Source organism: Marmota flaviventris, chromosome 3 (assembly GCF_047511675.1).
Source record: "Marmota flaviventris isolate mMarFla1 chromosome 3, mMarFla1.hap1, whole genome shotgun sequence".
In the NCBI taxonomy this organism is placed as follows: Eukaryota; Metazoa; Chordata; class Mammalia; order Rodentia; family Sciuridae; genus Marmota; species Marmota flaviventris.
Genome location: NC_092500.1, coordinates 25,375,044 through 25,392,258, shown reverse-complemented (window position 1 = coordinate 25,392,258; position 17,215 = coordinate 25,375,044). Strand labels below are relative to the sequence as shown.

Sequence of the window (17,215 nt, the reverse complement as noted above, 5' to 3'; positions counted from 1 at the left end):
GAAAATCTGCTTGGCTCAGCTTGGGTGTCAGTCTTCCCCTATCAGCCAGCAATGCAGTAAAGGTAATGACTAAGTAAATAACAAAGCAAAAACACAACCACTGGAGATGTTTTCAGAAAATGGGGAACTCTACACCAGGCAGCCACCTATCTGACATCTACTTTAATTACCTACGCTGGTAAGCTCCTATTTTGCAGTTCATGAATGACAAAGTTAAGAAATGAATGACAGAGTTAAGGGCAAAAAGGCACAAAAGACACTACTTGATCAAACAATTTTATTCAAGTTAATGGTAAGCAGGAAAAGTGCAAATTCATGAAAAGTCCCATATGTTACATGTTGAAACCGATTTTCACTGTCTTTACTTGTGATGTGTTGAAGGTGGGACCCATTCCTGAATCTTCTTTCTGGTGGTGGAATAAGGTACATACTGTTCTGGAGTGCCACTCACGTTGAACTTATGGTTTGTCCAAATGAATTTTCGAGCAGTAGGTGGTTTTGTTGTTGGAGGGTCATCGGTCATACAGTGAAGCCAACGATGCCTTAAAGAGGTGGAAGAAACTGTTATGAGAGGCATACTGTGGGAGGAAGGTTAACATGGCAGCTCTAGAGCAACTTTGTTATTTGGGTTAAAATCTCAACTCCAATACTCACTCACTGAACTTCTCTATGCTTTCATTTCAACTCAACATCACTACTTCCTATAGATGGTGTAAGGATCAAATGAGGTAATATAAATAAAGCATCTACAAAAATTTTTATTATTATCATTACTGTATTTCATCAAATCTAAGAATCATCAATGTTCAGATATATCATTATTTTATGTGTTTCTCAGAAGGAAAATATTTGGCCAATTAAATTATGATAGACTGTCAACTATAATACATATCTTAATCATAAATGTGAAAATTATTTTAGAGCTGATTAAATACAGAACTAGCATTACATGCTAGTGGCTGATTCTGAATTTTCAGTATGCTCATGACACTCTGGCTCATGAAGCTATGGTCCAAAATCCATGAGGGTCTTGCTGCACAAGAGGGTCTTGCTACATTAAGAGGGTCTCTGTGTGCATCTTTAACTCCAGTTTGAGTCCAAACACTATAACATATACAATTTTTTAAAAATATTTTTTTAGTTATAGTTGGGCACAATACCTTTATTTTATTTTTATGTGGTGCTGAGGATTGAACCCAGCGCCTCACGTGTGCTGGGTGAAAGCTCTACCGCTGAGCCACAACCCCAGCCCCTAACATATACAATTTAAATATTAAATCACATCCCCCAAATTCACAACTATTTTGGTTATAAGTGCTTAACAATCTAATTCTAAAGGCTATTTGATAGGGGAAGTGTGAGAAATCTGGCCTAAAAGCTGAGTACATGGAGAAGAAAGGAAAGAGACAGTGATGACATTGCTAATGACAGAGAAGGAGGAATCAAAGTTCAAGAGACAAACATTTAGAATCAAGCAGGAAGCTAAGCCAAGAAATTTATATGGAAAAGAAGTGGGAGAGAGAATTCATCAGATCATCCAAGACCTGGAGCTCACAAGACAGCAATGACCCTATGGAGAAAAGAAATGATGGGAACAGACACAGAACTGCAGCTCCAAGGGAAAAAAGGCAATTATCCAGCTGCAGAGAAAAGGATAAGAGGAAGAGGTTTCACTGGAATAAAGCTAAAGCTAATGAGCAAAATTTATAATACTATGTAGGCTGAAGAAAGTCTGCTAGCAATAACTGACAGACATAGCTAGGTAAAACCAGTAAAACAGAGATACACATGACAGCTATTATAGTAAGGTCTGAAGATAACTGCATCATGATCAGCTAACTCAGTGAAGAATGAAGAAGCCTGTACGAGCTGCATTATATCCTCTGAAGGAAACGGGGGTTGTTGAAGTGACCTGGACCAATAAGCCACAACTGTTAACAGAGCACTGAAACCCTCTGAACTGATCCAGGTGAGACAGGCTCCACTAACCACCCAGAGGAGGTAGCTATGAAAAGCAAGGCTGTCACTTATCAAAGGGCTTTATGTGAGCTTGGTGAGTCAGCTTAAGAAATAAACACTTTTATTCAAATAACTGTCAAGACACTTGAAGGTTAAAATATTTGAGAAGCCACAGTTCAAAGCTTATATATGTATCTATTAGGTCTCTTAAGACAGGAAATGGAGAGAGAGAAAATGTACAAGTAAAAGATAATGTATATATCACAATACATAAAATCTGAAAATGTTTATTCTAGCAAGGCTACAGCCCAAAAGACAGGAGATGAGGAAATGATAGTCTATATTCATTATGGTAGTTTTAAAATAAAGACAAGAAACACACTGATTATCGTCTGTAAGGCTAGTATAATAACCCTTCTGTTGTTACTGTTGTTAAATAAAGGACAAGAAATTTTAACTTTTAGATTTCCACACCAAGAATTTTATTTGCAACAGATTTTCAACTGGGTTATTAAAATTTTTTAAAAATTTATTATTACTATTATTTTGTTACCAGAGATCGAATCCAGGAGTGCCTAACCACTGAGCCACATCACCGGCTCTTTTTATTTTGAGCCAGTCTTGGTAAGTTGTTTAGAGCCTTGTAAAGTTATTGAGGCTGGCCTTGGATTGGCGATTCTCCTGCCTCAGCCTTCACGGGGAATATAGGCATGTATCACCACTCCTGGCTCAAGTCAGTCATTTTTATTCCAACTAAGTAAAGATGTTAATGTACAAACAGCAGTGTCTAGAAAATTCTGTTTTGCTTGGCATTCGACTGACTTCAATTTTTTTTTAATCACTAGTATTATCTTAAAAGACAAAAAAATAAAATTACTTAAACATAATAAAGTCAGTGAGACAAATAGGGAGACTGGGAAAAATGGAAAAGTTACAAAAGAGAAGAATATAATGAAAATGTATTACATTTTGGGAGTAACTCAGTATTCAAATATCAAAGTTGTGTCAAAATAATTAGAAACAAAGATATTAAATCATAATTACTGTAATCTTGTACACCAAATCCATCCAAACCACAGGATGACGTAAATAAATTTAACAAATTAAAAAACCATACATAATTCAATACAAGATGACCAAATCAAATCTTGTTAGCACAGTAACTATTATTTAATTAAATGCAATCTGATTCAAAATCCCATTGGGTTTCCTCTTTAGAATTTGACAATGTATTCTAAGGATCTACTGGAAATTTACCCAAGAAAAAATTGAAAACTCTGGCATTACCAGATATTATATGTCTCAAATATTAGAATGGTATCAAAACTGGTACAAAATATAACAATAGTCCAGCACAATGGCGTACACCTATAATCCAGTGGCTTAGGAGGCTGAGGCAGGAAGATTGCAAGTTCAAAGCCAGCTTCAGCAACTTAGCAAGACCCTGTGTCTAAATAAAATATAAAAAAGGCTGGGGATGTGGGTAAGTGGTTAATTACCCTTGGGCTCAATCCCAGGTACAAAAAAAAAAAAAAGTATAACAATAAAGTAGAACAAACCCCTCAAATATGCCAAAGTATACAGAAGGTAAGGCCAGCATTTTGAATCACTGAGGAAAGTATAAAGTTTTCAATAAATTAGTAAATGCTTAATGGTTTTGGTTTTTTAAAAAAATCAAGTTAGACTTCCCAAGTCATTCAGCTAACAGATTCCAAACAAATTAAAGATGCTCAGATACAATGTGGGTGAATATTTATATTCATAAGATGTAATGATATTCACAAAACATGAACAGTCAACTTCTAAGCTTAACATCAAAGGTAAAAAAAAATAAAGAAAAATAAAGCTAAAGGATTTTATTACATAAAGTTTGAAATATGTGTCCTAAAACACCGCAAACAAGATTAAAGGCTACAAGAAACAAACAAGCTTTATAATATACAGAAAATGACTCATCTACCACTACAAATCAGAAAGAAAATGTCAAACATCCAATGTGAAATTGGAAAAAAGGATATTAAAAGAGGTCATAAAACATTAAAATGGTAAACAAAAACAGTTTGAGAAATTCAAATTAAAACAAGATAGGTGTTACTCAGTGGTAGAGAGTATCAAGCATGTTGGAGGCCCTGGGTTTACTACATAGCACCAAACAAAAACAAAACAAAGCGAGTAAGAGAAACTTTACTAGGTAAATTGGCTGATTATTTTTTAATTTTTTAAACAATACAGTTTTAGTAAAGTTACAATAAAACCAACATTCAACATTCATGAATGTTTTTACCCTGAGTATAAACTGGTACAGCTTTTTTTTTTTTTTTTTTTTTTTTGGTATCAGGGACTGAACTCAGGGGCACTCAACCACTGAGCCACATCCCCAGCCATATTTTGTATTTTATTTAGAGACAGGTCTCACTGAGTTGCTTAGTGCCTTGCTAAGTTGCTGAGGCTGGCTTTGAACTCATGATCCTCCTGCCTCAGACTCCTGAGCTGCTGGAGGTATATAGCTTAAATGGCAATTTGGCAATAGGTGTAAAAAATACTTGTAAAACATGTATGCTGTATGTAATAATTTTACTTACAGGAATTTACCTTAAGGAAATGTGAACACATAGGTAAATGCTTACGTACAAGAAAGATGCTGACCACAGCTTTATTTGTAATAGTGAGAAAATGAAAAGAACAAAACCAAGAATAAAAGGGAATACTTAAATAACTCATGACACACCCGCATGACAGAAAAAGTGTCACGATAAATTATATGTGTGTGTGTATGTGTGTATTCATGTATTTTGAGCCACATCCCCAGCGCTTTTTTATTTTTAATTAGTTAATAAATTAATTAATTTTTGGTGCCAGGGATTGAACCCAGGGGAGCTCAAACACTGGGCCTCGCTAAATTGTTTAGGGCCTTGCTAAGTTGCTGAGGCTGGCTTTGAATATGTGATCCTCCTGCCTCAGCCTCCCAAGTTACTGGGATCACAGGTGTACGATACCATGCCCAGCTTATTTTTTATTTTGAGATAGGGTCTTCCTAAATTGCTGAAACTGGCCTTAAACTTGTGATCCACCTCTCTCAGCCTCTGGAGTCACTGGGATTACAGGTATATGCCACCACACCTGTAATCCCAGTGACTCAGGAGGCTGAGGCAGGAGGATTACAAGTTCAAAGCCACCCTCAGCAATTTAGCAATGTCCTCAGCAACTCAGCAAGACTCTGCTTCTAAATAAAATAGAAAAAGGGGCTAGGGATGTGGCTCAGTGGTTGAGGTTGAGTGCCCCTGGGTTCAACCCTGGTTTAAGGAAAAAAAAAAAAAAAAAAAGTAGGTTGTTTATTTAATTTTAAAATACTACTCAGATAACATTTGTAAATCATGGGCATTGTTCTAAATATTTCACAAATATTAGCTCACTTAATCCTGGTCAACTCTAGAGATACATTTTTAATTCCAATTTAAAGGAAACAAGGGCATCAAGAGTTTATTTAAATAACTTGCCCAAGGTAGTGGAACAAGTATTCAAACCCAGGCTACCTCTTCAAAGAGTCCCATTACATTAATAACACAAAGAAAAAGACATATGTGCATAGCAAATAAGACTGGAATAAAATACAACAAAATGTTAACAATGATTGTTTCTATATGGTGGGATAATAGGTTATGTTTATTTCCTTAGCTATCTTCTATAATGAACACATATTATTTTTTTTAAAAAAGAAAGTATATTAAAAAGAAAAATTCGCCTAATTCAAACCAACTCTGGAAGTAGTTTATAGACCTTCCCCAAGTCATCTGTCATTATTTTGAGACTCTACAGGTTCTATCTACTTCTAACCTCATTTCATCCCACTTAAGCCAACATTAAAAAACAAACAAACAAAAAACCCTTTTAAGTACTCAAATGTTTTAGTGGCAGTGACTGTTTCTCTCAGTCTACCTTAATGAAAATTTCTTCTAAGTCAATTCTACAATGCCATGTCATTCACTAAAGATTACACAGAAAAAGGTCAAAATGACTTTTTAATCTAGAAACCTCAAAATTTTCTACTCATGACTCTCTCTGGCATGTACTTAAGCTGTGATAGCCTGTGACCACAATAAAGATTTATTCTGGATTGAGGACCACACTTTCAACATGTGAGCTTTTGCAGGGGGCATTGCAGATGCAAACCTTAATACTAAATATTATTTTCCCTTTTTCTGAAGAACTTCTTTTAACATTTCTTGCAAGTTGGCCCTCCAAACTAGATAGAGATGCAAAACCATAACGAAAGTGAAATATCAAGAAAATGGCCTGTTATTTTGTGAACTTACATCAGAGAGCTACAAAAAAAGACAGTATAGTAAGTACAATTAGCAAAACAAGCTAATTCTATATATATACTTGCTAAATCAAATGTGGATATAACTCAAACAACTTGATTATTCAGGAAATCCCGTTTTATGGATCTAGTCTGACTGAATTCAAGGGGAGAAGTTACAGATTTATGATAAGAAGAAGATTAATAGATTTACAGAGGCTGGGGTTGTGGTTCAGTGGTGGAGTGCTCGCCTAGCATGTGTGAGGCACTAGGTTCGATCCTCAGGACCACATAAAAATAAATAAATGAAATAAAAATATTGTGTTCATCTAATATATATATATTCATTCATTCACAATGACATAAAAGCAGAAAATCTAATTTTAGGTTAAAAAATCCAGATCAGGCTTATCTTGCAGATTATAACTTTCCTACAGATATCTTCACAAAGTGAACCACAAACAATATCAGAAGAACCCTAGAAAAGGTAATAATAAGACAACAGGATTTACACCTGAAATCCTTGGCTACTGCATGCTGCAGTGGTTGTGTGGTGAACTTCTCTGGGAACAGAACCTAAAGGACCCCATGGCTGTCTAGTTAAGTGAGCTCCCTGAGTCAGTGCTGAAGCAGGCTCCTTCCTTGTTGCTGTGAAACAGCCCAATTTTTGATATGTGTTCATAGTTTAGCATATGATAAAAACCCAAACTATCAAAGGCTCAAGAAAATTCTGAACTCAACTAGAATACCTTTAGAACCACTGAAATTTTCCACTGAAGGACAATGTACATGTTGTATATTCCAACCAATCAAAAAGATGATTCACAAAAGGCTGCTATAAAGCAAGTTAGTCTAAAGCAAAAAAGTAATAGAAAAAGTCCACAACAAGAGAAATGCTGAGTCCTTCCCAACATGAAATAAAGTACAAGAAGAGGACAATATGATTGGACTGATGAATAGTGACACAGCTTAGGAAAGCACAAGAAGACAAAAATATCACGAGTCTTCAGAACTTCAGAATGAGGTAAATAGTTTCCTACAGAAATGTAGCTATATGCAATTCCCAAACTCATTTTTAAACCCTATCAAGATTTTACCAGTCCAAATCAGGCATGGTGGTGCATGCCTGTAATCCCAGCAGCTCAGAAGGCTGAGGCAGGAGGATCACAAGTTCAAAGCCAGCCTCAGCAAAAGCAAGGCACCTGTGAGACCTTGTCTCTAAATAAAATACAAAATAGGGCTGGGAATATAATTCATTGGTCAAGTGTCCCTGAGTTCAATCCCCAATACACACCCCAAAAAAAGATTTTACCAGTCCAGCTGGGTGTGGTAGCACTCACCTATACTCACAGTGACTTAGGAGGCTGAAGCAGAGGATCACAGTTTGAGGCCAGTCTCAGCAACTTAACAAGGCCCTAAGCAACTTAGCAAGACCCTGTATCAAAATAAAAAATGAAAAAAGGGCTGGGGATATGGCTCAGTGGTTGAGAGCACCTCTGTTCAACTGGGTTCAATCTCGGGTACAAAAAAAACCCAAAAACCCAAAAAACAAATAAGCAAACAAACAAAGATTTTACCAGTCCAAACATAATCAATAAGTCAAGATCTCCACCTTCCACTTCCACCTTGGTATACATATACTTCCATGACTGATATGGGGATCACAGATTTAGAAATTTCTACAGAACTGTGGTCTACAACTCTCCAGTTTACTCTTAGTGAAGAGACAAAGGACAAAGGCAGATGTACATCATTATGGCTTTGTCATACTTTTCCTTTTGATAGTAGCATGTGTTGTTTTACATTTTCTTTGAAGATCTAAAATAAAATTCCTTTGATGATTAAAAAAAAATTTATTCTGGAAATTGGAATCCAGAACAGTTTTTTTGTTCATGAGAAGTAATACATAGTTTATTTCCATATCCTGGTTATGAAAATTTCCAACAACTCATCTCTGTAAAGTGTTTAAATGAAATCTTTTTTTATAATTTATAAATATGTGTATATATGTACATATTTTAGTTGTAGATGGACAGAATACCTTTATTTTATATTTATTCTTATGTGGTGCTGAGGATCATATCTGAGGCTCAGTGCCTCACACGTCTTAGGCACTGAGCTACAACCCCAACCATCAAATGGATCTTAAATGAAGCACTGTATAACAAGTGAAACATGCTAAAAGGTGAATTTTAAAAATCAAAGCACTTTTGTGTTCATTTTATAATGAACATAATTTTAACAGGAAAAAGTTATAAAGAATATAACATTGGAGAATCTACTACAGTCATGCTGTTTGTAGTTTTTTAGAACATAATCTCTTAACATTCCAATTTTCTGTAGCAGAAAATAAAACAGTAAGAAAGACCTATTTTGAGAAGAATCATGCAACCCACTGTATTAAGTAATACTTGTTTCAATCCAAATCAACGTACTATATCCCTAATCTGAAAATTTGAGCATCCCTAATATGACAATCTGAAATGCAAAATACATTTTTGAATCAAAATACATTTTGAATTTTGATTTTTGAATCCTGATGTGATGCTCAAAAAGTTTCAGGTTTTGGAATATATCAAAATTTGGATTTCTAGATCAGGGATGCTCAACCTTTAAAATCTGGCAAATATCCCCCCCCCCAAAAAAAAAAAAAACCTTTAAAATTGGAAACATTTCTAGTTACAAGCACTAGAAATAAGGCACACTCAACCTGTACCTAAAAAAGGTTAGATTGAGCAAATATGCCAAGAGGAAAAAGACAATATTCTCCACTATTGATAGCTGACAGTTTATTTAAGGGAATAATATTTATGTTTATACTCATTCATTCAATATTTATTCAGCAACTACCACGTATTAGGAATTATTCTAACATGGTAGTTAGGGAAACAACAAATTAAATGATATATAATAAGACATCAGGCAGAGGTAGGTAAGTGCTACCAAGTAAAAAAGCTACATAGAATAGGAGAAGGGGACAATGTGAGAGGAGAACAGAGCTCTTTTATAGGGCTGGGATTGTAGCCCAGTGGTAGAGCACTTGCCTCGCATGAGTGAGGCACAGTGTTCGATCCTTAGCACCACATAAGAATAAATAAAATAAAGGTACTGTGTCCATCTACAACATCAACAACAACAAAAGAATAAGAGTCAATGGAGTAGGCATCTGAATAAAGTGAAGATGTATATTATGATTTGGATATGAGGTGTCCCCCTAAAGCTCCTATATTAATAGAGGAATATTCAGAGGTAAGGTGATTAAATTATGAGAAATGTAACCTATTTCTATGGGCTAACTGGGTGGCAGCTGTAGACATGAGGGGCATGGTTGAAGGAGGTGGGTTACTGGGGCATGCCCTAGAAGAGTTCATCTTTCCTGCGGCTCCTTCCCTTTGCACTCTCTGCTTCCTGGCAACCACGAACGGAGCAGCTTTCGTCCACCATGCCCTTCTGCCTCACCTTGCGCTCAGAGCAGTGGAGTTGGCCCAACATAGATTGAACCTCTGAAACTGTGACACAAAATAAATCTAAGTTGCTCTCATCAGGTATTGTGGTCACAGTGATGAAAAACTAATACAATGTGAGCCATGCAAAGCCTAGGGAAATAGCTAGGGCACAGAGACTGAGGTGGGAATGTGCTCTCCATTCAAGGATGATGTGGCTGAATCCAAATCAGTAGGGCAGAGAACAGGACAATGTACACAGAGCTAGAAAGGACTGAGAGGACATAAGGTCTTGCAAAACAGTAAAGATTTGGGAGTTTCATCATCAATGTGATGGGAAGCCAATAGATAGTTCAGAGTGGAGATTCAACGTGGTCTTATGTACATTTTAAAAGAATCACTCTAAGCTGAAGGTGTAGCTCAGTGGTAGAGCACTCACTTAGCATGTATGAAGTCCTGGGTTTGATCCCTGGAACTGTAGAAAGAGAACAAAAAGAAATACTCTAATCATTTAGTAGGTGGAGAATACTAGCGTGTTCCAAGAATCCATCTGTTGGGAGGTGGGTGTTGCAGAAGGCAGGCAGGAGATAACTGTGGCCTGGACAAGGGTAATAGTTATGGGGGTAGTGATGAGATATGGAATATATTCAGAAAGTAAAGTGGGGTGGGAGGATAAGTAGAAGAAATATTGAGAGGTATGATCAATGCATAAAGAATGCATGCATGGAAATATCATAGTGATTCCCATTAATTTGTACAATAAATATGTGTTAATAATTAAAAAGAGAGTAAAGCAGAAAGAACTTGCTGATACACAGTAGAGAAAGAAGAGCAGAGATGTTATGTTTCTGATGTGAGTGAACAAGGATCATTTGAGTACTTAGGAACATTTTGCTTGATAGGTTTGTTAGTCTAACTATTCACTGGGCATTTGAAGAACTGGAAAAAAAAAATCAAATATGTTAAATTTATAAATGTAACCTAAAATGCTTAAAGGAATGTAATTAACTAAATTTGCAAATGGTTATAACTGTCTAGGAGAATTTAATCCTTTCCATTGGAGTTTATGAAACATTCATCAAAGAACAAGAGGAAATGATTGTTTTTTATTTTTATGCAAAAAGTATTTAGTATACTAATCTTGTTATCCTATTTATAAATTGAACCTAAAGACTTAAGAAGAAATAGGTTTTAAGACTTACAATTGTAATAGCAGGGTGTTAATTTTAAGCCCAAATTGCCTTTCTATATACAAAACCCTGAGGCACTAAAAAACTCAAATTGACAAGCAGAAAATTTAGTGAGTTGGGAAAGATGTCTGTGATATATTAAATGAGGAGAGGAGGAAGCAAGTCACAAAATACTGTGCATATTATGTCAAAAATGTATATGTACATTGTTGTTTATAATCACAAACTTTCTTCTAAAGAGGGTATGACCAATAAACTACAATCTGTTCTCCTCATTGTGATCCTTCTTGGCCAGTGTGGTGGCCTGCACCTGTAGTCCCAGCTACGTGGGAGGCTGAGGAAGGAAGATCTCCTGTACCCAGGAATTCAGGGTTAGCCTAGGCAATATTCAGATACTCCAACACTTAAAAATAACAACAACAAAATATTGCATTTCTATGCAAAAGCAAACTGTTGAATATTTGTTGAATCAGTAAATGAAAGTTAAACAGTGCTTGCTTCCAGGCTGAGGAAGTATGAGTTTATTTGTTTCTACCTCATTTCTCTGGATTTCCAAGCTTTTCCAGGACTACTCTTATAATCAGATTTTGTGTGTGTGTGTGTGTAGGCAGGAAATTTTTATGTGGTAGGTCCAGGGCCTCCAAGTACCCCATCTACTACCGAGCCACATAACAGCCCAGAAAAAAGTATTTAAAAATAATGAGAGGACTGCTTTAGTAACATGAAACATTACTTATAATATTAATAAAAAAATAAAACTGAATATAATATGAACACAACTACATTAAAATACTTTAAAAGAACTAAAGGGAATATGTGGTTCTCTTAGGGGGCTGTAATGATCACCATCCCTTGTCAGTATATTTATAAACTTTTCTGATTTTTCCATGTCTGTTTTTGCTTTTCTGCAGTGCTGATGAAACCCAGGCATACACCCCCAGTCTCCACATTTTTAAAAAGAAGAGATTCTATACAGATTCAATGAACTTCATATTGCCATATTACATGACACTTCTCTGTCATTATCTTACTCAACCTTTTAGCAACAATAAATAAAACCTGTCTTCCCTTCTTGAAGTACTAAATCTCTTTTCTTCTACCTTGCTAACCACTTCTCATTCTTCTTTGCTGGTATGACCTATGCCCTAAGTTTCAGATTCATATATTTAACAGTTTACTTGACACATCTATTCACTCGGGCTTCTAACAGGTATCGAAAACTTACTAAATCCAAAAGGAGACTTCCAATTCTTATCTTCCACCCTTCCACCACCTTCCCTTCTCCTAGTATGCCATGTCAATGAATGGTTCCACCACTATGGTACCAATCACTCAAGTCCAAAACCAATAAATCGTCCTTGATTCCTCTGTCACCTACACATAATCCCCCACCTGTCATCCTAGTTCTTTACAAAATCTTCTAGAACACATCATGCCAACTGAAAAAAAGTTGACCACAATGATGTTGGATATCCTAAATTAACCTTAAAAGGGCAAAAATATTTATTAGTTTCACACTGACTCTAAAAAACTCTTTAGGACAAAATTATTTTCTTTAAACAAAGAAATCTTTAACATACACAGTTATTATTATTTCTTTTCTTTTTTTTTTTTTTTTTTGTGGCACCAGGGATCAAACCCAGAGCCTTGTACATGCTGTGCAAGCACAAAAACCACTGAACTGCATCCCCAACCCTTAAAAAAATTTTATTTTGAGGCAGCATCTCACTAAGTTGCGGGGGTTGGCCTTGTCCTCCTGCCTCAGCCTCCCCGGTAGCTGGGATTATAATTGTGTACCACCGTGTCCAGTTATATACTGTTATTTTTTAGAGAATATATTTATGTATTACTTGAGTAATTAAACATTAATTTTAATAAGAAAATAAATCATAAGAAGGAGAGATAAGTGCATTACACTGAGAAGGAACATATTACTTAGAAATGAACAGAAGGTGCCACCAAGTGGGGAAACAGTGTATTTGCCATAGAGAAAAATCAAAGCAAGCCATGTTTTATTTTTAACTTGGCTCAAAGGAATTCAAGCTACCAATATTTCAAATCACACACACAAAAAAACTTTATAAAAGTAAATGAAAACAATAATTTTAGACTGATATGCACAAAATAACCCAAACTTTCTACCTTTCCACACTCAACAAATTTTTACCTCATTGAGTTTCATGTAGAAACTACTTACTTATGTGGCTTTTATGTCCTTCATTTTATGCAGAAGTTAAAGACCATAACAAGAAAAATAAAGGCTTTTGGTGCAACCACTTTGGAAAGCAGTGTGGAGATTCCTCAGGAAACTTGGAATGGAACCACCATTTGACCCAGCTATCCCACTCCTTGGTCTATACCCAAAGGACTTAAAATAGCCTACTATAGTGACATAGCCACATCAATGTTTATAGCAGTTGAATTCACAATAGCTAAACTGTGGAACCAACCAAGATGCCCTTTGATAGATAAATGGATAAAGAAACTGGTATATATACACAATGGAATATTACTCAGCATTAAAAGAGAATAAAATAATGGCATTTGCAGATAAATAGATGGAGTTGGAGAATACTATGCTCAGCGAAGTAAGCCAATCCCCCCAAAACTAAAGGCCAAATGTTTTCTCTGATTAGTGGGTGCTGATCTATGAGGGGGTGGGGGCAAGGGAAGAATGGAGGAATTCTGGATTGGGCAAAAGGGAGGGTGGGGAGGGTTTATGGGGTTAGGAAAGATGGTAGAATAAGATGGACATCATTACCCTAGGTACATGTATGATTGTACGAATGGTGTGTCTACACTGTACACAGCCAGAGAATTGAAATGTTGCGCTCCATTTACACTTTGTGTACAATAAATTGAAATGCATTCTGCTGTCATGGACAACTAAGTAGAATAAATTTAAAAAATAGAAAAGAAAAAAGGAAAAAAAAGACTTTTGCAGATGGAGCAATTAACTAACTTTAAGATAAAATAGAGGGCTGGGAATATGACTCAGTGGAATACACTTGCGTAGCATGCTCAAGGCCCTGGTTTCAAGCTCAGCACTGAAAATAAATAAAATAGAGATTAAACAAAAGTGGAACAAAATGATATTTGTTACCTACCTAAATACTTTCATGGCTGGGGGTATAGCTCAGTGGTAGAATGTTACTTAGTAGGTGCAAGGAGCTAGGTTCAAGTCATCTACACTAAAAATACAAACACAAAACAAAAATGCTCTTTTGAGAACATTCTATTCAATTAAATAAATCAATTCCTGAAGAATTCCTGTTGCTAATCCCATAAAAAAATAAAAAGTAGGAAAATGAAAAGGTACTTTAACAAAAACAACAGACACTAAATTATAGTATAATATTAGCCAACCAGCTAATATTCACAAAGTGCCTATAAACTCCCGGAGAACAAGCACCACACGTTTTTCTCACTAATGTAAATGTATAACCCATCAATATCTGATATGGTGGTATTTCAACAGATGCCGTGCTAGGTTCTAGACATAAGTTTCTTATTTTCAAGGCGTAACTAGTTCCATTGCTCATCCAAGACATCTGCACCACCATATACACCTTTTGTTTATTGGTTGCTAGCAGATTCAAAGCAAATGCCTCAAGACAAAGGTAAACAATATGAATCCATTTCCCTGAAAGATTTCTATTTTCCCCCCACAAGATTACAGAGAATTAAGTGAACATTAAGTGAGACAGAGATGGTGACTAAAAATCTTCCTTAATTATATCAAAATCACTAATGCCTCCAAAGGGAAATTCATCACCAGGTGAGATTATTCCGCTACTAACAGACATGTCAAAAGACTATCATTAGGGGGCTGGGCCTCAGTAGTAGTGCACTTGCCTGGCATGTGTGAGGCACAGGGTTCAATTCTCAGCACCACATATAAATAAATAAAATAAAGGTCTATCAACAACTAAATATATATATATATATATATATATATATATATATATATATATATATATATAAAAGACTATCATTAGGAGCAGAGGCTGAGGCAGGAGGATCACAGGTACAAGTTCAGCTTGGGCAGCTTATTAAAACTGTCTCAAAATTAAAAATTGAAAGGGCTGGGGATGGTGGTAGAGTGCTTGTCTAGTATGTATGAGGTATTGGATTCAATCTCCAGTGCTACAAAAAGAATACCATAAGACACCCCTGACACCTGAAAACTCGGAACACAGGACAGGAACCACAGCTTGCTAGATGGGCAACATCATATGTTCCTCTGACTGGGAGTCTTTGCAGTTGTTCATGCAAGTGACAGCTCACCCGGCCACCTGGGAGCTATGTTCTTTAACTCTCTACATGACACAGCATAAGCTCAAGGGACATAAGAGCCACATCAAACAGGTGCAGGAGCTGCCCTGACTCAAAAGCTTCATGCTCCACAATGGCCAATGTCTCGCAAGGTACACGTCAGTCTAAGAGCAGTAGTACTCAGGCAAGCCTAAACACAGTCAACTCATGAAGCTTTCATAATCGTCTGAATCCAGATGCAATTCACCAATCAGAGGTCAATTTTATCTAGCAATATAGTTGATACAATCTATCTGGTTTTCAGGAGCAACAGAGCAAAGCATTTTACTGAAGGTCATGTTCTCTTTACCATTAATTTGTGATGTTCAACTGTATATTGTACTAAGTAAGATCACACTGAGGCTCCTATCACCAGCATTCTTCTCCATCCTAACTTCCAGACTAGTTTTTTCACCTGAATACTCACTATGGTGTGTCTATAAGCAGAACAATTTTTTGGTGATACTGGGGATTAAACCCAGGCCCTCATTCATGCTAGGCAAACGTTCTACCACTGAGTTATGCCAATAGTCCAAAAGTACAACTTGCTAACTACCCCTTCCACATCTGCTTTCTCACCCCAATGTCTTCCCCATCCCAGTTACTATTCTAATAGTAATTCAGATAAAAAAATCTTAACATTTAGGGCTGGGGACATAGCTCAGTTGGTAGAGTGCTTACCTTGAATGCACAAGGCCCTGGGTTCTAATCCCCAGCACCACAAAAAAAAAAAAAAAAAAAAAAAAATATATATATATATATATATATATATATATATATATATATATATATCTTAAAGTTCATAAGGCACTCAAAGAATTCAACAACAACAAATCTGGTTTTTAAAATGATCTGAATAAACATTCCTCAGTATAAGACATACAAATGGCCAACTACAGAAAAAAAACTTTCAACATCACTAATCATCAGGGAAATGCAAATCAAAACCAAAAATGATCCGGCATACTTGTGCATGCCTGTAATCATAACTACTTGAGGGGTTGAGGCAGAAGGATCGAAAGTCTAGGATCAATCAGTCAGGGTAACAGAGAAAGACCTTGTATCAACATAAAATTGGAGATATAGCTCAGTGGTGTAGCACTTGCCCAGCATACACAAGGCCTTGGGTTCAATCCCCAGCATTGCAAAACAAAAACAAAACACCAAAATGAGATATCATCTTACCCCAGTTTGATGGCTTTTATCAAAAAGACAATAATAAATTCTGGTGAGGATACAGAAGAAGGAAAACTCATACACTGTTGGTGAGAATGTAAATTAGTATAGCCATCATGGAAAAGAGTAAACGGTAAAACAAATTATGGTATGATACAGCAATTCCACTACTGAGTATGTCCAAAGGAAATGTAATTAGTGTATCAAAGAGTTATCTGCACCCCTGTATTTATTGCAGTACTATTCATAAGAGCCAAGATCAACCAAGGTGTCGACCCATGATGATTGTATAAAGAAAATGTAGTATACAGACACAACAGAATATCATTCAACCACAAAAAAATGATGAAATCTTGTCATTTTAAGGCAACATGAATTGAACTGGAGAATATTTTGCTTAAGTGAAATAAGCCCATTACAGAAAGACAAATATAACATTTTCTCCTTCGTACGTGGATGCTAAAAGTTGATTTCATAAGTAGAGAGTATAGTAGTGATTCCTAGAGCCTAAGAAGAAGGGGAAGATGGAGGAAGAATAAAAGGTTAGGTAACAGGTACAAAAAATGGTTAGATAAGAAGAATTCATTCTAATATTCCATTGCACAGTTTGGTTAGTATAGTTCACAATAATTTATTATATTTTTTATAAAAAAAAATTAGAAGAGAGAAGTTTGAAGCTCCCAATACACACCCCCCCCCAAATGATTAATGATTAAGGAGAGGGAAATGCTAATTACCCTGATTTGATCATTGCACACTGCATTAAGTGTATTATCATACTGAACCCTTTATCATACTGAACTTTATCATACTGAACTCTTTATTGCCGAACT

The 17,215-nt window shown here is 35.9% G+C and overlaps 1 protein-coding gene and 1 pseudogene across 2 annotated transcripts in view; one reads left to right on the top strand and one right to left on the bottom strand.

Moving 5' to 3' along the window:
* Positions 1 to 263: 263 nt before the first annotated feature.
* Ndufa12 (NADH:ubiquinone oxidoreductase subunit A12) overlaps positions 264 to 17,215 on the bottom strand; it is a 30,948-nt gene continuing 13,996 nt past the window's right edge. Inside the window, exons 4-5 of one of the 2 annotated variants that reach the window (XM_027927961.2) lie at positions 14,000 to 14,083; positions 432 to 542 (exon numbers count right to left, since the gene is read on the bottom strand). In XM_027927961.2, the coding sequence (XP_027783762.1) occupies positions 14,047 to 14,083 (37 nt within the window). In that variant the 3' untranslated portion in view covers positions 432 to 542; positions 14,000 to 14,046. Of the gene's footprint in view, positions 543 to 13,999; positions 14,084 to 17,215 lie in introns of both variants that reach the window. The other variant, XM_027927952.2, reaches the window with a different exon arrangement.
* On the top strand, positions 6,373 to 7,391 carry LOC114088263 (serine/threonine-protein kinase VRK2 pseudogene; annotated as a pseudogene).